At 40.8% G+C, this 22,876-nt stretch overlaps 1 protein-coding gene across 6 annotated transcripts in view; it reads right to left on the bottom strand.

Moving 5' to 3' along the window:
• The window catches only part of col11a1a (collagen, type XI, alpha 1a), a 90,425-nt gene extending 68,604 nt beyond the window's left edge, over positions 1-21,821 (bottom strand). For 3 of the 6 annotated variants that reach the window (XM_074621774.1, XM_074621772.1, XM_074621776.1), the window contains exons 1-5: positions 21,516-21,769; positions 15,875-16,036; positions 14,994-15,207; positions 12,168-12,330; positions 1,807-1,932 (exon numbers count right to left, since the gene is read on the bottom strand). In XM_074621774.1, the coding sequence (XP_074477875.1) occupies positions 1,807-1,932; positions 12,168-12,330; positions 14,994-15,207; positions 15,875-16,036; positions 21,516-21,630 (780 nt within the window). In that variant the 5' untranslated portion in view covers positions 21,631-21,769. Of the gene's footprint in view, positions 1-1,788; positions 1,933-12,167; positions 12,331-14,993; positions 15,208-15,874; positions 16,037-21,515 lie in introns of all 6 variants that reach the window. The other 3 variants (XM_074621773.1, XM_074621775.1, XM_074621771.1) reach the window with 2 other exon arrangements.
• Positions 21,822-22,876: the final 1,055 nt, after the last annotated feature.

Genomic DNA, 22,876 nt, shown 5'->3' with positions numbered 1-22,876 from the left:
ACATCTTACAATCCAGGTCTACTAATAATTAAAAAAACATCATTACCTTTAAATGATCAAAGCCGTAAGTGTTATTAAATTAGATAATGGTCTTGATGTGGTGAACAAACGAGTAAAAAAATGCTGGAACTAGCCATGTGGGTCTTAGCCTACAAACATGTAAGCAGATGGGATGTTTAAGAGCTCATAAAAAACAGGAAAACAGGGAAACCTCAAAGACAAAATACCAGCTGCATTTCAGGGATATCGTAATGGAACTTTCTCACTGCACGAATGTAAATTTTTTTGAGGACTTTATAAGTTCAGCCAGATTAAAGTGGTTGGACTCTCTTTTAGTTATGTAGTTCCCTTGTAGTTTCTGAAGCTATACAATATAATACTACTCAGATGAAGTGCAGGGGAAAACCCCGGCTTCTAGTCAAAAAGGTTTATCACTTCAGGCTGCAACTTGGAAGCAAAGTCCGAACATGATACCATGCTTAACTGATTAAAAATGATGGGTTATGGTATTTAGCAAATATCAAATTAATGAAACACAGATGGATCTGTGGGGTTATGCTGGCACTGACTTAGGTTCAGGCTCCACATTGCTATTTTATAGCTGGTCAATGTCGCTGATTGTTTCACCCTGCCCCTTATAATCATCTTAATGATTAATGGGCAAATATAAAAGAGGGGTTAACTTGTTGCACTTAAGACTGATGCAGTTTTAAGTGTGTGAGTAGTTAAAATGGCTAATACATCTATTGAATAACAATAACATAATCCACTGTGTCCTTGGCCTCTGCTGGGTCTTGCTTCTAACTCTTACTAACAGGAATAAGAGTTAGAAGTAAACAGTTGGGGTTAATAGGCTTTTATGAAATGCAGAAAAAGACCAGAGAAACAGAATAGGTAGCCCGATCAGCTGCTTTCATTAGAACTTCAAAATTAACATTGTTGATCAGTACTGACTGAACTCAGCATTTGCATTATGATCACTAAATTAAATGATGTTGGTACTCTAAATGGTATATATACACTAAATATCACAGGTCAGACAACAGCGGCTGCGTCACTTTCCATGGGTTAACATTTTCAATTTTACCTTTCACAGCTAATGGAAGACACCTGCTATGACATCACTGATTTCGATGTGGTCAGATGTGCACCATGCACAGTTTCAACTGCTGATTTAGTGTGTATTTACACTTTATGGGTACAATACAATGGTGCAATATACCATATGAATAAGTTCATAGTCTTTCCAGTACTAGTGTAGGCAGCCTGACTGATCAATACTCATATTGTTTTAGTCATTTAAGTCTGAACTTAAAATACATGATCTTTTGTATGGTAATTCTCCTTATATATATTATATTTCTACAAATATAAAACTTGCATAGCCACGCACTGAAGTGGATCTGTGAAACACCAAAGTGGACACAGACACACAAGCAGATCTAATAAATCACTGATCAAAAATAGTACAGCGATATCTATTTAACATCTATCAGTTACACTAATTAACTAAGAACTAACAATAAACCCCTTTTGAACAAGTAAATAAGTAGGTCACTGAGGCATCTGCCTCCAAATTGCGACTCATAATGAGGACACACAGATTTATCATTTGCGAATAAATCCTGACAGCTGTAACGTCTTTGCACGTCGAAAAACGTCAGCAGGCAATGGATACGAACAATAAGCAATACATAGGTTAATAGGTTGAAGCTCTTCAATATCTCCTGATAGAAAAAAGAAATTAATCAGGGCCCCGGATTGGTTTCTTTGTTGAATCTCCCCCACCCTCCCTGGTTGGCTGACCTCTTCCTCTGGCTGCTGGGCCTGCAGAGAAGCACTGTGGGGAGTTTCACAGTCGGGGCTGTAGTGTTCACAGTAGTCATCTGCTGCTTTGGGGTCAGCCACAATCAGGAGTTGCTGGATGTCACCCTACAGAAAAGAGAAAAAGAAGCTTGTGTCACTTCACATATCTTCATACAGGAACACATGTAATCTTTCATGACAGTAATATTACATATCACTATTTTGAATTAGATCTATTTACAAAGGTTGATGAAACCAGATCACTAGCAACAGAGAAGACAATGCAGCCCACACACACACACAGAGACAAAAGAAGATCATGTCTCATCTTGCTCACACACTCACACATGCTGGGTGAAGTGGCATAAATGTAAATCTTAAATTGCAGATCTCTTGGGTCCCATACACTTATAGAGTCTGGCAGAGTAAATCCCCCCTGGTATGATTAAACAGCTTGACACACACCCCACAGAGTCCACACTCACATGGTGCAGGGGAGGAAACTAAGTTCAGTCACTGGGAAGATTATTATTATTATCAGTGCGAAGATTATTATTATTATCAGCGCCGGGGTTTACCTCGGGATATCAAATAAACATGTATCATTAAGACCCACCTGGCAGGCCCTGTGCGCTACAGTAAAAGACTTTTTCAGTGAGGTTTACTCTTCAGCATTTACTGCTCTATATACTGTTGCAGTTTTAGTTCAACTGTAAAATATTCTGCCACAATACATAACTTTTTCTAACTCTTTAACAAACGTTTTTTGTTTGTTTTGCTTTTTCGAATCCTTGCCAAAAATGTTATGTTAAAAAACAAAAATATATGTTCTTTTCTTTCACGCTCAACTAACTGTCGTTACTGGCCACAAAATCAGTCAAGCTCAAAACCCTCAAACCCAGTTGTCAACAGCTTTTAATTTAAAGTCTTAGCTCGCGAGACCGCATGCTTACTGACGGTGTCTGGTGCGACAGAGTCAAAGAGGATTGTGCTAAAATTAAGCCATCTCAAAAAATGTCTCTTGAAATAACTATATTGAGCAAAAACCAACAATACACAATGGCGTTGTCTGAAACCCATTGAAATAGCACACAGGAAAGAGTAAAACCTCAGACGTGGTTAGGGAAAGTTGCTCAAACCACAATGTTCTCTCTATGGTTGGGACAATGCTTCACACCACTCCAGCACTGTCTCGCCTTGTTATCACTCCTACTGCCAAAGCACACAGCTCGCTGCAAGACAGCGAACATATTGGCGAAAGCATCTGGATTTTTCTTTGGAGTCTGTAATTGCTTGAACCGAGCTCCTGGAGGCTGGTTTTCTGAGCCTTTATACACATTGCAAAGACAGCTGAGGGGGGTGCTTGGGAGGCGGGAGAAGGGGCATGTCTTTGGTTAGGATGTTTGGCAGGCGAGCACACGGAGATGCCTGAGCCCAGAGGTAAAATCCTGATGCGCTTGTGTGAGCAGGGACACCATACGTTGAAGAGCAGAATAGATGATTGGCAGAAAAGCACGAGAGAAAAATGAAGCAGGCTGCAACTTGTGAGAGAATGTGCGAGTGTGTGTGTATCCCCCCTGTGTTAGAACTAGATCTATGGATCCTTAACATGGACCTTAGTATAAACATCCATGTGCTAAGGCTTGTCCCAAGGGAAAACAAGCAGTGCTCCTTGAAACTTTCTCCGTGTAACCATCCATCAACATCTCGTTTCACCGCTTCAGTTTGACAGTGCAGAGATTCCTCCCTGTGTGCCTCTGGGTGGGTGGAGTGCTACTTTAACTTGATTTCTCTCACTGGTTGAATGCATTACTAACAATTAAAGCATATATTGCCAGTCAATTACAAGTATGACAGAGTGCATCGACACACCAAACTTAAAACTATAACAAGCAACCCATTCTGCCTTGCTTAGACAGCCACTACATTCAAGGGTTTTTTGCCCCTTCCTCAGATTGCCAAATATCTGATCTTATCTTACTGTTATGCCTCATTCCTGCCGTCTGATTTAATGGGCCAATCATAGTACTTCTGTTCATACCAAGTTATTGCCCTGCAGGTATTTACATTTTTAATATAATCCTTGATAATGCAGTGTAACACGACTCTCACTTTTACGGTCTGAAACATCAGCTGAGATACGTTTTCATGAATATGAAATGCACAATATTTATGCACTTAGGAAAAGCCTATACGAAGGTAACTTCTGTATTTATCAACCTGGACCCTATTTTCCCATATTTTTGTGTCTAACTGACTACTAAGGACAACAATTTCTGAAATTGGTCCAGTATTGAGGGAGAGCACTGTAGAAGGCAGCTGCTCACAGGCTACAATGTAATTCTATTGGGGCAAGCTGGCACCGTCATTTACGTGCACTGAAAGTGCTTCTTTTTGCCATGACAGGCTCTGATTGTTATTAGAATTGTCTGACATTATGGAAGGAGTCTCGCTCAATGAGTCTCGTTCTGAAGTCTGTCGAGGTGACGTGTTGCCGGAAAAAAACAGTGTAGTGGAATACAACCATAGTGGAAGTGAGTTTGTTGTCTTGGAGTAGCTTAGTGTTATCTAAAAGATTTTCAATATCATGGCTGAATATTTAGATGATTCCCACAATGTGGATGAGGTCTTTGAATTCAATGGCCGCCCGTATTTATTTGAGCCAGAGTATACGGATATTCAGATTTCACAACGAGACTTCTCCTTGAACGGGACGCAATAACAAAAGAGCAGATCAATTGGAAGGTAAGAAAAACATTTTATTCCTCTGCAGGGTCCTTTCCATAATGTTATCAGACACTTATGTATAATAACAGTCTGAGCCCGTTATTGGCAAAAACAAGAACTTTTAGTGGACGTAACATTACACTGATGCTGTTCACATGCCCTCACAGCTTGTTTCGAGGCTGCCAGTTACAGCGTTCCACCTCAATACTGGACCGATTTTAAAAATAGTTGTCCCTATTAGTCACAAAAACATGGGAAAATAGAGTCCAGGTTGAAAAATACTGAAGTTATCCTTTAAGACTAAAAGGAACTACAGAAAAGCTAAAAAGGGACTGTTTCACTTTAAAGCAAATGCTTGACATTTTGGAAAATGTGCTTATTCGCTTTCTTACTGAGAGTTAGATGATAAAAAATCAATCAAAATCAATACCACTCTCATGTCTGTATGGTAAATATGAAGCTACAACCATCAGCTGGTTCGCTTGGAAACGGCTAGCCTGGCTCTGTCCAAAGGCACAACAAAATTCACCCACTAGCACCTCAAATGTTCACTAATCTGGTTTGATTAATCTGTACAGTTAATGGCTCCAGCATCACATTCAATTGACAGATGTAAGAGTGGTTTCGACCTTCTCATCAACACCACCCTTTATGTGACATCTTAATCCTTTAAGTGTTGGTGACTAAAACAAAAATAACATTTCAGGCTATGAAAATGAGCAGACAGGTGATTTTATCGATGGTGTCCAAGTAAGAACAATAGTGCACCATTCCTGAAAGATATAATATGACTTAACGTCTGTTAGCCATTGAAAACATTTACTATACTGACCATGAAAAGACAAAACTGACCTGCCAAGTGGGCATAGGACAGCAGGAAACCGAGGTGCCAAGTCTGGAAAGGCCTCAGCTGAGTGTGTATGAGTGTTTGGGAAGGCTCGACAGAGAAAGAGAGATCAAGCCTTGCCCTGAGTCAAGCTGACATGTATTACCTCATGTGTCACCGTAAGACCAACAGTGAATGCTTGAACCCTGCCTAGAGTCAGCTCTAATTAGTCCATGTCTGAGAGCCACCCGTCTGCACACAAATAGGCTGTGGAGACATTGTGTTCAACCTCTGGACCAGAGCAGTGCAACTAGGAGACTTTTGACTGTTTCATTCAATAATACATGTACACGGAAACAAGAAAAAAGATCATATACCTGTAGGTGTTAGCATAAAAACAATCACGTCTAAGGTCGAAAAGATGCTTTTAGACGACTAACGTTAAAGAACACCTAAATTAATCAGATAATCATCTTTATACTTGCCAAGCTAACTTATAGTATTAGTTATAATCACTTTCTGGTAGAAATGGCACTCCTATGGACAAGTTTCTTCCTTTAACGACCTTTCCGGTCAAAAATAAGAGCCGAGTCACCTAACAAACAAGCGCTAACGCACAAAGCCAAGACAAGGTAAGTGAGAAACTGATGTCAACTCAGGAAGGGAACACCTAGAGGGATCCAGAGACAGACAGGCAGGGATTTAGGGAGAGCAGCTGGGATGGTAAAAGATGTTTTGTGCTGGGAAACACCTGGGGAGAGTTATGCTGAGGCTCTGGGCCTGTCTTCCATTGTGGACTGCTGAGATAAAAGCCCCTGGCAACTTGGAGCGAAGCCAGAGCTGCAAAATATGCCCCTCCTGGCTACAGCGCAGCACAGTACAGCAGAGAAACAGAAACAGGCCCACGAGGCTGTGTGTTAATGACTGCGGTGTCAGAGGTCAACGAGAAAAGAGAGAGGCTAAAAGAGAGGAGCGGGGTCGAGATCAATAGGGGAAGACTTGTGAATCCTCGTGGAAATCCATTTACTACTCCATAGCTGTTATATCCTCTGTTTTGTTATGCATTCTTGGCACTGTTCACCTCAAGTGGAGCTTATGATCTATTTAAATGCATCATTAACATTGAAAAGACATTTAAGTGCATGTTAATTCTTTCTATCAGAGGATATACAGTGATAATGTGAGAAAATATAGGGCAGCCAACAAAATAAAAGAAAGACACTATATAGTGTATAAAATGCATTATATTAAACTATGTGATTTTTATTGAGATTTCTGATTCTCTCAGTTATTGCCTGGAGAGTTGGTTGATTACTCAAAGGAGCTGACTCTGTGGTGTCTGTTCACACTACATGTGTTGTTAACTACAATCACTACTGAATCTGAACAGCCCTGTCTCCTGAAAATGACATTCCCATACAACTAAATTTCATTTTCAGTTACGTGTGGAAGGAAAAGTATTTTGTCACAGATTATGTTTGTCTTTTACGCATCACAAATACCTTTGTAAGGACGGCTGCAACAAGTGATGTAGTATATCAAGCAACCATGAATGAAAACACGTTGAATAAAAACGCTATTGAATAATAACGCTATTGAATAATAACGGGTATAACAAGCGAGAAAGTCCACTGCTGATGAATGGGAGTGGAGGTGGAGGGGTCCAACAAACACCAGGCATTCCCCCAGGAGACCGGTGTTTGTGTCCTGTGTGAACAATAGTCATACTGTATCTTGCATTTTCGTTTTCGCTTTAAGTAATTTTAAGCCAAACCATGATGTTTTTTTACTAAGCCTAACCCAGTAGTTTTGTTGCGTTTTCGTTTTTATATGGTTTCCATTTTAACGTTTCCATTGAAAACTGTGTAGAACTGCGATCGTAATCTGGGAGAAAATACATTTCCCTCAAAATGTAATTTGGTTATGCAGTTTAGTTGTATGGGAACATAATCTTGTGGGAGACAGGGTTGATCTGAAATGTGTGAACTGAATTATTTCACTCTGCATTTAATTAGCGCTGAATTTCTAACTCAGTTTAGCATATCAGGGTCAAATAACATTTTCTTTGAACTGCTCTGTGATGCAGTGCAAAAAGCACAATCTACCTTGGCCTCATCCTGGCCACACGGCACCATGGGATATACAGTAAATACACATGGAGGGGGTCAAAGGTTACAGCAGTGCAACAGTGTTCCCACAGAAGATCTGCATGAAGACAACCTCCATGTTTTGAATGGTCAATATACAGCAGTGTTTAGTTATAGCTCTTTTGTCTTTTCTCTACTAAAATCCAACTGCATGTTGTAATTACAGGGCGAGTTCAGGGCATCACTGGCCAAATCAAAAGTAGTTGTCACCATTGGTCCTTTGACATACCTTTGCCCAGGGCAACATCCCTTTAGTCCAACCATAGCTAACTGTAATTAGACAACCCCATACAACAATTAGTCACTTCCCTAAAGCCTATACAGTGTAGAGAGTACAGTTTCTCTTAGAAAAGAGGAGAACTGAGAGACTGAAAAAAGCAAATGTTTCCACACCTGACAGTTGGAGAATCAACTCTCCAAAAGATGATATTAAAAGATAGAGACAGAGAACAGAGACATAAAATAGCTCATTTAACAGTTAAGAGAGCCATAAAGTAGCTAGACTGTTATGTGTTATTTGCATGTTATTATAATCCATTTGGCAGTTATAAAAAAAAAAACGTTGACTCTTATATTGAAACTGAAATGAGCCAAACAGTCAGAATGACGCCCTCAGTGATGCTTCTTTTGCTATTAGCTATCCAGGCTAGCAGACTCGCTAAAAAAATACCCAACACAAACCAATATATTATTTTTAGACAAGATGCATTTTCTGGCAATACTGGTGGTGTGGCATCGAGACATAGACCACCTCAGGCCCATCTAGGTGGAGCACGGAGGAGTGTTTGATACCCAAAAATAGAGGGAGTAGGAAGGTATGCATATGAGAGTGCTCGATTCAGACAGGTAATGTCAGCGAGGCATGAATAGACGGTCTCATGGCTTTGGCACGGTAGGGAGGCCTCAAGGTGGGGAGGGAGGAGGAGGTGGTGAGCAGGGGAGAATATGTGAGGGGTGGGGGGGGTGAGGAAATGAGGAAGGCCTGACGGAGCAATGAATGACTCCCATTCATCTAAACCAGATCCCTTTGCGACGGTGGTCGCCTCCAACCTGGGGCAGGTATGGCATGAATAGACGTTTATGAAGAATGTGGGTCAGCTTGTGAATGTCAGAGTTTGAATAAGGGAGCAAATGTTTATTATTACTGAATTTATTATCAGATCTACCCCTGGGAATCAAAAGCTACCACTGTGGTGTAAAGGGGAGTAATAACTTTGCTTTGGGAGAAACTGTGAATAAATAGTCACTGCTATAAGCCGTGTATTACTTATATTCCTCCTATTTTCCTATATGTAAGTTAGATTGTAATTAAAATATAGTGACTGGGTCAAATAACAACAAGAGTTCAGACAGAGAATCTGCTAAGGTGCAACATTTCCTGGGCATACCTTTAAGCAAAACTGATTTTACCAATTAATTCAGTTTCTCATTATAACCACTGGCTTGAATGCATAAGGCCAAGGTATTTCCTTCCCTTGTATATCCCAGCATGCATCGGGCCCTGTGGATCTCTGAGGAGAGCAGGGACAGAGAACAGACAGGAGACCTGTTCCAAAAACCACACAGAGAAGACCCTGTTAACTGACTTATGGCTCCTATTTTGAGCCCTTCCACTGGCCAGCCTCTGACTGGACACACTGTTTCATACAAATGCCGGTTTCAGTGCCTTCTCATAAATCTAATCAAATCTGACAGGAGATATGAAAGCAAATCTGCTTATAAAACTCTGCACTGTGGAAAAAAACTGTCCCTAGCTCTTCTTTGTTAAGTAATCTGACACAGTGATCTCAGTCAGTCTACAATTAGATATCATCAACATCGTACTGCAAACTGATTACATATTGTTCCTAATGAAGGTCAATTCAAAGCAAACAATATTTTCAAAAGAATACAAATTCAATACTTTTCTACTAAATACAAATTGATATTTAATTTGGTCGTCTGACATATGATGATAATACTCATCTTTTTATTTAACTCTTCATCAGTGAACACCTGTAAGATCCAAATGACCTCAGTGTAGCACTCAGTCAGACGGGGCAAATAATGCAAGACAAAAATCCGCTGTACGATATAATGAGCTGCACAGAGAGTTAAAAAATCTTTGTGGACACACACAAAATGGCTTTAAATTTAATGATGCACACAAATATGGCTTTAAAACAAGAGCAGCATCAATCATTCAAACTTAGCATCAGAATAATGACTAGTCACTCCTGCTACCCACAAACAAACCAACACTCTCACAAGCAAACACAGCCCCATACAGCCTTTAGGTGACGTTTACCTCCCATCAGAGAAGACCATGAGTATCATGACAATTCAACCATTGTCTGTCATTATTTACATCCGCCTGACCCCATGTCAGCATCCACCTCTGGAAGAACTGTGCCTCAAAGCATAACGTTCAAATCGCTGACTATGGAGGCAGCATACACCCAATCCCAGAAAGTTGCCCATATACATCTCAATTGTATTTCTCTTATTTGTTTTGTCTCAATGATGTGATATTGAGAAACAGTCTGGGCACAATATTGGACAATAAGTCCATGGTGCTCATGCTAACAATCTAGTTCTACTTATTCTACAACAATCTTGTGTGTCAAAATGCATTACTTTTTGCACACTACAATATTTTCCCCAGACATGGTGTATGTGGGACAGCAATTGTAAAAGCCTTCACAAACTGGCAGTATGCAATCAATACTGTGTTACCGTATTTGACGACACAGATAGCACAGTGAGAAGCTCGAAAAACTGATTTCAAACATTTAAATCCCCAGATGTCGGACTTTCCCAGAAGCACATGAACTGTGCATAACAGTAATTGCTAAAAGTCAATGACTGCCAAGTGTCTAAGTTTAGCAATGTTTCCAAAAAGCATTGTTCACAAGTGTCGAACATGCAATAATTGACAACAATGGCTCAGTTAAAAGGAGTTAAGATTCACTTCAGTGTTCATCACATAGTAGGTGAAAGAGCGAAAAGGATAATTAGTTGTATCCTCTTCAAACAAGGTTTCTTTGAGTGCACACATCCTTGGCAACCCAAACAAAACAACTGACTTATTGTAAAAGCAACAGTCTTTCTTCTCTAGAGCAAAGTAACATGTATTTACATGACAGAATCATATCATCAATCATTCCAACTAATAGCTTTTACTCATTTCAACAAATAATAACAACATAACTGATATTGCACTCAACACTTTGTAGTAAGAGATTTTACTTGATTTGAATTGACAAACTCCAGCTCAGTTTAGTACACTTATCATCTCTCAATCAATACAATACTATCATGGCTGTCATCAATCTAATCAAGTTAGAAATACACTCGTTGGTGGGTCTCTCCACCCCTTCACTTCAAGCCAATGCAAACCATCAGATTAAAAGTCAACCCAAGAGAACATTTCAACAAGGCCAGTTATTTTTTGGTAAACCTACTACACGTGAAACTCTCATAGCACTAGAAATGTCTCTAATTACAAGATAAAGAGAAGCTTTAACAAAGGATCTGAGAAGTTGACCGAGAGCCCATTTGTGATTTGCAGAAAAACACAAACAAACAAGCAATAATGATGTACAAAGGTACCCAAGCTCCACCGCTTAGACCTGGCTAAGGTCCAAATCTCTCCAAATATCACAAAATGCAGTCACCAGGTAAAGAGCGCTATGATTAACATCCAACTTAGCATAGAAGCTGCTGGGACTTTTTGTGAAGTTTGGACAGCTGATGAGCATCAGTCATCCTAAACACATTATCTCCATTTCCATGTGTCTTACTTTCCACAACTAACATTTAAGTCCCCTTATTGACTGGATTCTTTAGTGCTTTAGTTTGAAAAGCTGCCCAAGCAGCAAAACTACTGTAGTGTTTGACCACTACACATAACCTGAGCCTCTCACGCTCCGAAATAGTTAGAACACACTGACCAAGTTATTCATGTGGTCAAAAACAAGAAAAGCTGTAGAGCTAGAACTCTTCTGCTCAATCATCAAAGTACACTCTAGCACAAGCAGACAAGATAAAAGGCCCAAGGTATTTCAGATTTATGTATGATATCGATGTGAAGTTCCTAATAAAATCAAAAGAATTGAACACCTCCAGATCCGCCCTGGTTTCAATCATCTCTACTTTCTCGATGGGACATTGACTAAAACCTCCTTATGCAAAGCACTTGAAGCAAGTTTGAAATCTAGACACACATTACATACCACTACTGTTGCGCTACTTTTTCTCCTCTCTTTACATCTCTGTGTTTCACCGAGGGCAGGGCTTTGCACCATGTGGGTGTGTGGACGGCGGAGCTGAAAGACGGACTCGTCAGTCCACTAACTTGTTTCTCTCGCTACCAATATTAGCTGCTCTGTTTCAACAATGCTTAGGCTGAAAAAGCGTGCGTGCGGGCTGAAATTCCACTGTGGTGCTCTGTTGGGAGATGCAGTGACTTAAACCAAGTAAGAGTAGAAGAGCTAGAAGAGCTAGCTGCTAGGCTAAGTTATGCAGTGTAAAATGCCATAGGCTTAAGCTAAAAAGCCAGGGCCCATCCGCTGATGGCCCAACACTGAGATAGTTGCTACATCATTTCGAATCAATATGTCAATAAGTGACCTAGCAATGGCGGCAACGTGCAGCTGAAACAACGGCACTGAAAACTTTACCTGGAAAACCTCGTCATCCAGGAGCCTGGTGCCGAACACGGTGATGCCATTGGTGTTGATGGAACCTTGGTCACTCCTGAGGAGAGGCTTGGTGATCCTCTTCTTACAGTCTACAATGATGGTGACCGTCTTCTTCTCCACACTGATGGCCACACGATGCCACCTGGTCAAGGACACAACAAGGAAAGGTGAGAATCAGTATAAGAGTCACCGATTGTTGTTAAATCACTCTGAATGACTTAAATTAGTGTGGCTCACGTAGGGCGTCTTGTAAGGGCATTGTAAGTACATATTGTGCGTGTATGATAATCAGGGGATGATGTAATATAAACAACATGTAAAATTTAGAACAATACATTTTTTTGTGGGGAAAGTCAATTACATTAAATTTGATTGTAGATCATTTTGTGGTGGTTTACGTTCTCAGGAAATTTTTCAGCACTTGTATAAAAAGTGGATTATAATCCTGTTACATCACTACACCTTTTATACCGGATGTGATTCATCACAGAAGCAAATGCTCTGATGAACCTTAGAGTTCTGTTATGATATATTTCGATCAACAACACCCATAGATGCAAAGGGTTAACCGGGGTCACACGTGAGTCTGACACCTCCCTCGCCTCTGGACCGTTTGCCACTGCACTTAAGGGCTATTGCATACCAGGCGGCAGTGGACCACATTCTTGCCCCCACACTCTGGCCCTGTTTAACACGGGATTACACTCATTAAACTCCAAACTTAATCCTCCTTCTGGGTTACTCGGCATGACAGACATGGTGAACATTGTGGAAAGTGTGTGTCAGGATCCAGGAAGAACTGCCTTGGCAGAGCAGGAGACACACAGTCAAAACATTGTTCTGAGGTGGAAGATGAGACCTGGCACCGCTGTAGCTCAAGATATAAGCAATATAGGAAGCATTTATCACAGCTACAGATATATATATCTGATATCGAATTAATACATCTGTATGGTGAATCTTGTTATCAGAAGAGGAAAAATGTCCAATTCATTTGAACATATCAAGATCATACAGACACATTCCAGGGAAGGCCATAGTGCTTAAAGGGAAATAAACGTGCAACACTCGCCGGGCTTAGCAGTACAGCAGGAAGGATTACTTGTCACCTTATATGGCAGGAAAGCCAAAGTTGACTTTGATAGCTTTAAACGGTTTCTCAAACTTTTGAAGTCCATTATGATCAAAAGAAGAAAAGTAACATCATATTTGCATTATTTAAGCATGTTTAAAGAGCTTAAATAAGATCAAACTGAGAGTACAGCTCACTGTTCACCTCCCCTTGCCTTTAAAGACTCTTTTTCACCTCATCAATATCATCATTGTGCCTCTCTTTTCAAGCTTGACATATGCTTCTTAGTAACAATGAATACATCTACAGTACAGTACAGTCTGTACAAAGCCTGAGCTGCAGTCAATGAAGATTTAGACAAGGCCTGGAGCTGGAACCCATCCAGACCAAGAAGTGTTAAAAATCCTCCACAGAGAACACTGCTCCTTAGACACTGGGTCACAAAAACTACACACTGGACAAAACAGCTTAACAAGAGTAACACAAAGCTGGCTGGGGGTCTTTGTTGTAACCTGCACATTAGTTATTGCTGCTGACATGAGACTTTTGAAGAATTTACCAGGCTTCCTTCTATCATGATAACTGTGTACACACTAGAGCTCATTTGAAGCCAATTTGGGTCACAAAAATTCTTGTGACCGGGTTATGGCTTCATTCAAAAGCTCAAAAAACAAACTATCATCACATAGCATGTTCAGCAAGTGAAAACTTTAATAACTCTGGAAGACACCAAAAAATCTGATTTCAAATGATTCATTTTCCCAGCAGCCTATCTGTTTATTTATCCGTCCTTGACCCTGCACACGGACTCATGTCAGCTAAGCCGCAGCTCTGAGTGAGAGTTCTGGGATTTCTGAACCTGGGAACAGATAATCAGGTTTATGCTAAAAGGTTAGGAGCGTTGTTGTTTCTGGTTGGGTGAGGTAATCCAAGGGGGTAAAAAGGAAGTTTAGGACTGCCCCTTCCCCTTTCTAAAATAACAGAGGCAGTGAGTTCATGGATGAGGTCAGCTTGCCCATAGCAGTCCCTGCTGTGCCCCAATAATCCAGTGTCTCCCTGTCTCTGACCTGTCTCTGTGCCCATGGACCCCCGATGAGATGGATAATCAGGTCATGAGCACCTGTGGTGCAAAAATGGGAAGATCTGGGTTGTTTTCTTGCTTTTATCAAGAAGAACAAGTCAGTGGAAATCAGATAAATGTTCGAGCGTTTCAATTTTCGAGTTGAGAGTTTAGTTGATTTGGTAATTTAACTTGTTTTGAGATGATCAAAATGCCACTGAAATCACTCCACCTCAAAATAAGAATGCATGTTCATGTATATGCATAATCAAAATATAGAACAGTCCATTCCTCTGTTCCATAGACAACCAATGTATTGATCAATCACATGACAAAATATATGCGGGCCACTGATAAGGCAGTTTTTAGAGCATCTGTCTTGTAGTTACTTGGTGAAATTGTATCAACTGCAAGTAATAGAAATGCTGTATCAAGTTGTTGTTCTATAAATGGTACAGCCTGGATGGTAAGGACAAGTTTGAAGTCCAGTTGGATTACATTTGGTATGTTCCGTTTGCGCCATCTAGCATTTTGAACCCAGACCCTCAGTCACCTAAAACAACCCCTCCCTGCATGCTGCAACACCCATTCTTCCTGAATCAGCTTCAACCGTGAGTCTGAGGGTGTGTTTGAGTGTGTTATTACGTGGGTGGATGTTTGAGATTTGACGTACTTTCCGTCAGCGAGGTTGAGAGTACTGAACAGAGGGTAGTCCTCCGGCGCTGGTTTGCCAGTCTGATCTTCATACAGGAAGACAGGTGAACGTCCCACTTCCACGCCCAGCTGCTGGACTCCCTGCTGGTTGTAAATGGACAGCAAGAAGGACTGGAGGCCTGACTTGGGACGCACTGTGGTCAGGATGGAGAAGTCCTCAGGAAAAACACCTCCTGCATGGCCAAAAGAGGAGGGGTAGAAACACAGGTTACAAGAGGACACAAATGACTGACTAGTTAAAAACTATACTATCATCTATTATATAATATTTTGGGTTCTACCATTCACTTCAATGCAACAAGGCATCAACTTCAGTTTTCTCATCTAAAGCAATAATCAACTTCTTTTTTAGTAAACTTGTTTTATCACACTGTATCATTGATGTATATACTGGATATATAACACTATAATGATGTGAGCCATTTAATGGAAGCTTTTATATGTCTTCATTTTAACCTTCGTAGGTGCAGTGTATAAAATCTGAAGACATACTTAATTTTGTTTTTTGTGTGAAGCATATCTATAATGTTAAACAGTGTTTTTTGCACCTCCAAAAATACAAAAGCATTATACACCATCTCAATATTTAAAGCGACAGATATCAGTTACATCCTGATCGCCCTCAAATGGTATGTTCGTTGCATGTTTGTATAGATATTTTTCTAAAGGCTTTTGGGGAGACCGAAAAACAAAGCTTTGCTCAGCCTTGCCTCTTACTTAACAATACCAATGGGGACACGATCAAGAGAAGAATCCACTGTCAAAAGACATCTTTGAAACACACTAACCAGTTTACACATTGTAGTTGAAAGAGGTTAAAGGATGAGAAGTTTATCTTACCAGGGAATAACTGCGTGGTGGGGGCACTGATCTGGATCTGCTTGGCAACCCTGTAAGCTGAGTCCGGCTTTGATGCTCTTCGGTGTGTGCATAGTCCTGATGTTTTCGTCACTCCTTCGGGGTAATTTTGAAATTCTAATACTTTTAGCACGTCCACTGGCTCTGCAGGTCAGGGGAGCAGATAAAACATCAGTTAGGTCATAGCATTGGTTTAGCACATGGATGATGGATGACAACAGTGAACACTAAATGGTAAATGAACATGCATTTATATAGCGCCTTTCTAGTTTTTCAACCACTCAAAGTGCTTTACACTACATGTCAGCATTCACCCATTCAAATACCCATTCCTACACTGATGCAAGGTGCCAACCTGCCCATCAGGATCTAATCTAAATACTCATTCACACACCGATGGCTATGCCTTCGTAAGCAATTCGGGGTTAAGTATTTTGTTCAAGGACACTTCGACATGTGGACTGGAGGAGCCAGGGATCGAACCGCCGACCTTCCAATTGATGGGCGACCCGCTGTACTTCTGAGCCACAGCCACCCTAAATGCATAATGTATCAAAGTATTTGATTATATATTATATTGAATATATGATACGGCAGGTTTTCAAATGTTTGATACATGTGTCCTGGTCCGGTTCAGGTGAATAAATACAGAGCAGTGATAGAGCCACTGCATGATTCAGGTCAAAAAAGACAGGGAAGATTAACCAAATTTAGACGGTGGAACAATTCACAGATTCCCTCATCATGACCATACCATACCAGTACCGCTAGTTGTTTCCCTCTGTCATCAAAATATCACTATGACACATTAGTCACAGTATCATGGACATAATATACCCCATCTATGATTAACTTATCCATAAATAACAATTTACACAATATACCCCCACTGAACAACCCATGTCTAATTAGTTCATTTAGGATATGCTGCCTGTGGCTCTGCAGGCTCATCTGATCTGACAGGAAATGTCTCTGTCAAGGCCAACCAAAGAGCATAATGAACAATGTGCCAACAGAGATCTAGTTCTATAACACCTGGATAGGTTTACCTTGATAAGGGCCACCAGAGGCTCTCTGGGTTTTCCATTCTCTTCAATCTGATGCAGTTTATATAAAGGAGCCTGTGTGGTGATGGTGCCCATAGAGACCCATGGGAAAGCATTATAATTGTGCCTCCCCATCAAAACACCCTCTCAGTATTTAACATTAACCTGGTGAACATGATAAGGAAGAAACCAAAGTGCTGCAGGATATTCTGTTACGTGGGCCATTTGTAGCTGGGAGATGTTTTACTATGCATATTATTTATAGGCCTCACTGTCTAACAATACAATCCATACTTGACAATGTGAATGTTTTTCTATTGTTGTAGACTATATTTTGAGAGAGTTCAATGGACATATAGTAAGTGGGCATTATGAATAAAGCCCTATACCAAAGCTTAGTTAAACCCATATATTAAAATAAAAACAGGCACTCAATTCACCCCGCAGAGCATAGCAATATCCCACTAAAGCAGGCAATACAATGGCAGACTGTTAAATAGAATAACACTAATCTGTTTTTGTCGGGTAAATAAGCATGCCAAGGTGTCTGAAGGCATCAGCAAGCACCTTTTCTGACGGCTCTAAAGCCACTGTTTTGGTTGGCATGTAGAGGTCAGATCACTCTGAAAGTTTCTTTAACTTCTTGATACAACAACACTTTCTGGTCGACATTCCATCCGTGGCAACAAGGGGAAAGCAAATTAAGAGGCTGTTTCAGAAAAGCATGTTGTTTCAATATGAACCTATTCCTAATGAATACTGCTCGTGCAGATGGTTTGTACAAGATCACCAGATACTACTGATTATACTGCTATTTGAGCACACTATTCAGACCCAATAGACAGAAATCCTCCCATTGCTGTGAGTTTGTCCCACGCAAGGATTTTATTTTTATGGAAGGCATGCATCAGAACACACTGACTGAATTAATCAGTTTTCTGTCACTTTATCATACTGAAGGTATTCACATAAAGGGCCTGGCCTACATCTGGTCTCCTTATCTTCTAGCACCTTATACAACGCCTGTGATGGACCAGATGCAAATCACGATGAAAGCAAAAAGAGACGGCCTATTTCAATCCATACTACAAAACTAAGCAGTCCAATAAAGCAAACGCTGAATGAAAACTTAAATCTGCAGAACTCCACCAGCAAGCCATTTTTACAAACACCGTCCACTTGTATACTATCAAAAGCAATCTGAATCTGAACGTGAAGGCAGAAATTGCTTGTCTCTCCAAGGGGAATTTGTGTGGGATGATTGAGCTCAGTAAGAATAAAAGAGTTTCCTCAGCGTCAATCCAAAATCCAACTCACTCCTATTTCAACAGAGGACATAGAGGAAACAAATACCAAGCAAAATCGTGTAAAAACATCAAAGAAAATGTGAAGTTGAGCGCAAAATCAGCAAACTGTTACTCCGTAGGAATGCCATCACTAAGGACAACTTGGCCTTTTTGCAGCTTGTGAGGATGAACCAGCTACTTACTTTGGAGAGTGAACTGAGGACCTCATTGTGAGTTCCTGCAGAGTTGCTTTCAGTTCAAACCCCAGGACTCATATGTTCCAGATGTGGCTATTTGGCCAGGCTACGACCCTCACACAGAGGTGCTGAGAAAACGTCAATACTGGCCAATCCATTAAGGTGGCCAAATGAGTGTGCACAGGTTTTAAAAGAGTGCATCTGATGAGCTGGTGTGAGGTTGCCCTCGGGGCTGAGCAAACAGGCCATATAGCTACCAGCAGGACTCAGGTGGCATGGAGGGATGGACCCTCCTTAGTCTGGAGAAGAGAGAGAAATCTAGACAATCCTAAATTCAGAATAACCAGCCTCTATTGCTCAGTATCATCTGAACATCATTATGCAAATTGCAGAGGCAAGTAAGGGAGGAGCAGTGTGATACATTACCATAATACATAAATCAACTAATTTGATATCATCTCCATCATGTTCACAAGTGTACATCGATGTAAACAATCTGTTCCGAGAGATAAAATACCACCTGTTTTAGGACAGAGGCCAAAAATGTCTGTCTCAGCGAATCCTTTATCACATATAGTATGTAACACTTGAGCAAACTGATATCATAAATCCATCTCCTTTTATGTCATTTTCAGATCTTTACAGAAAGGTGAAATTGGCTAATAAACGGAGGAGGACCTTTTCACCTGCAGCTCCCTGAGACTCTAATAATATCTTCAGTCAGAATGTCTCTCTATATGTCCCCCCCCCCTCTCTCTCTCTCTCCCACTCTCCCTCCCCTCTCTCCTTCCTTTAACTTCCACCATGCTGCCGGCTAAAACAAGACAGCTTTATGCTGCTGTCATACCAAAGAAACTTCACTGGGACCTACCCAGTATTTCAAAGCATTTTTCCCCCCTTGCTTTTCCTCTCATTAACTCCTTGTTAATGCAGCATGATTCCATATGAATATTAGAACATGTTATTATATAGTGTTTTTCTAAATCCAAATAGGTTATGTTAAAGAAAGACAGATCTCTTGTCATTATCCCCATTTCAAAATTTGAGCTTGATTTTTTTTAGTTATAACACAATTTCAAGCAGTGGCTTTGCTTGTGTCCAAATGATTCAGCAATGACTATCAATATGTGACAGCTACACATGACAAGGAGCAGGTTAGCTGATGTTCCTGGGTTGAGTACATTAGGGAGAGGACTCTGAAAACGCTAGCTTTGTCTGCTGGAATGCACATGCCTGCGCCCCGGGGGCTGAGAAAACGTGTCTGTACACTGCTAGATGAAGAGGGCACCCTGCAGAAACAGCTTTGACTGACTGAGACCCCGGAACACAGGGCCTGCAGCTGAATGCTTAAGATTAAAAAAAAAAGAAAAAAAAAAAAAAAAAAAAGAGGCTGATGTGAGTTGATGTGTTTGGAAATGTGAGATTTTCAATCTGAAGTAACAGTATTAAAGTCCAGTATATTCTGAACTAGCAGGTTGGAATCCTAGCAGGAAACAAATCACTGTAAAACGAGGAAATGTGAAGTTGATAAATTAATAAAAAGCAACATTGATTTGTGCAGTATATATTAAAATAGCAATGACACTGCATTGACTACATTTGCTTTAACTTACTAATTATTTGCTTAAACGGTTGAGACATCTGACCACCCATGTGCTTATGAAACCTTTTCAGAACCCATAAGCTATTCATTCAGCTCATTTTAAAAACAAGGCTGAATTTCCATTCTGGGAAACTGTCATTATGGAGATAAACTAAGTATCCTATGTCAAAAATAAATCTCTACAGAGTTGTCTATAGGCCAAGGTGTGCAGCCTGTGTAAATCCTGGACCCTGTGACTTGTGGTCATAATGGCTGCAGGCATAGGCCCATATGCAGGCCTGCTCTTTGAAGGCTCTGAAATCATAGGGAAGTGCAACAAGGACCATCATCAAATAACTGCTCAGTACTTAGAGGGGAAGCATTCCCACCGCTCACACAACAACACAGCCTTGTCCCGCAGCCGACAAAACATCTAAGTGCAAAGTTGAGTGGAAGAGCTGGGCACCGGGCGGGGGGGCCGCACAAGCCAGCTTTTGGGCTTCAGTGTGGACCAGGGCAGTGTGGAGATAGGGTGAACCTGTCTGACCACTTGGCCCCCTGCAGACCCAGAGGGGCTTTGCACTCTACACTGACAGCTCTGAGATCCACTGAGGCCTTGGTAAAAGTGCACTTCACTACTACATATTCATCATCACACTAATGCTGAACCTCCTCATAACCTTCAATCCGTCTATCCTCTTCTTCTCATGGTGGGATTACATCCCCTGAATTCAATCAAGAAGAGTACAATCAACATAAAACAAAAAGCACTCCAAACTATCACACAACTCAATATCCCACCAGTCTGAAATGAAATGCAAGATTACAAATCAATACGAGGCATTGAAAGAAGCATGTAGTCAAAGTCCAGGGTCTGTCCAGTGTCCTCTGGCTGAGGAAATCCACCCTGCTAACCATGTCCACATCCACCCAGCGGACCACAGTTCAAACAAAGAGCTTTCTTTCTTTCTTTCAGCCCAAGTGAATCTTAAAAAAGCAGTGAACGCTGCTCTGTTTTTTCCTGATCTCTCTAGAAGCACATACCAGAGGCTTAGGATGAATTTAATTGGGCGAGGTGTTTCATCTTCTGAGCGGACGCTTTCCATTCATGCGTAAAAGTAACCCATGGTAAAAATGTGTGATAATGAATAATATGGGTGTTTTGGCCAACAAAAATATGTGCACTTCAAGCAGCTGCCCACCTGACAGCATGTACTTTATAAACTGCCTGTCAGGGTTTAACTTCACTACAGTAGTGAGAAGGTTTTACTGTATAACTGCTTTTTTTTAGTTTGGTGGCTCAATCACACAGGTGTATGTGGCTTTAATGTAACTACTGTGGTTGTGGAATGGTGAAAAAACAAAATGTACAAGTGACTACGACGCAAACGTCCAGGTAAATCTGATAATCCCCAAATCTCCATCATCAGTTACTGAGTTTTCCCAGCCGGGTCTGCAGCTCCAGAGCCAGATAAAGTTCATTATAGACGTTTGATCCTATAATAATCTTACCTGCTGTGACATGGGTCGCCTGTAGAACCAGGGTTAAAGTGATGAATGCGCTTACAGTGGAATCCATAAACCACCTTTTCGTTTTCCACCTTGTGGACCACCTTTGCATCTCCATGGCGCAAAATTTGGATAAAACTTTTGAGCGACTTTCAGGTGATTTTTTAAAATGACGTCCCTTCCACAATCCACAAAATTACGATGGAAAAATGTCCTAGAAGAAAGCCATAAGTGAGAAGTTTTTTCTGCCTCTTCTCTCTTAGCCACACCGAGGCCCCCGGTGATCCTCCTGTCCAGAGCCCAGCCTTCACAGTGAAGGTAGTCGGGCTTTAACCAGAGCGCACACAGAGCGGAGTAGGTAGGCTTCACTTGGTGCGTCCGCGGACAGGAGGGCTGGGCGAGCTGCACAAACCGGAGCCACGATTACAGGGAAATGACAAGGGAGCCAGCAACCGATTAGCAAATCACGGGGCTGGAAATCCTCCTTCGGGTCCACCCATCAGCTAAGTCTCTGCCTGAGTGGTCTGAGGAGAGAGAAGGAAAATAAAAACCGTGACAAAGTTGGAAAACGACGACCTGGGAATGATGAAATGGCAGAACTGTGCATGCATAGGTGTTTCTATAATACTGATAATAGGTCCACTGATCTTACACTATCTGAGCTGGCACAGATAAGATAAGATAACTGCTGTTATTTGCAGCAGAAATACAGTATTTAGTGAGTAAAATGAGGAGCTGTTTTAGCCTACTCTTCCACAAATCACTCTTGACAGTATCATAAACTTGAATCATTCATAAAAAAACATTTTAAACTTGAAATTCTAAATAGTATCCATATACCACAAATATAGAAAATCACAACCACACATAGGCTAAATATTTAGTGAGTAAAATGAGAAACTGTTTTAGCCTACTCTTCCACAAATGACTCTTGACGGTATCATAAACTTGAATCAGTTCATGAAAAACATTTTAACCTTGAAATTCTAAATAGTAGCCATATACCACAAATATAGAAAATCACAACCACACTAAAGGCTAAATATAGGAACAAACATGCCATGATCATATAAAATCCAAAACGTAATGCTGAGCTTAATGAGCTTGGCATTAGTGTGGTGTGAGTGAGGAATTCAGTGCAGCTCAGTGGTGTATCACTGTGCAAACACTGGATCAGCTATAATCCAGGTGGTTGGGAATTAGTGGATATACAGTATGTCACTATTCCAAACACTAATGCAAATGTTAGTTATAGATATAAACTGTACCGAAATAAGAAATAACAGGGAAAGGACAATTTTGATAATGCATGGGTGTCTCATGGGTGAAAAATTCAAAGGAAACACCTGAATGAATCAGAAACA

This window comes from Sebastes fasciatus, chromosome 21 (assembly GCF_043250625.1).
Source record: "Sebastes fasciatus isolate fSebFas1 chromosome 21, fSebFas1.pri, whole genome shotgun sequence".
Lineage (NCBI taxonomy): Eukaryota > Metazoa > Chordata > Actinopteri > Perciformes > Sebastidae > Sebastes > Sebastes fasciatus.
Note: the sequence above shows the minus strand (reverse complement) of the source record. Positions and strands in the feature narration are given on the sequence as shown.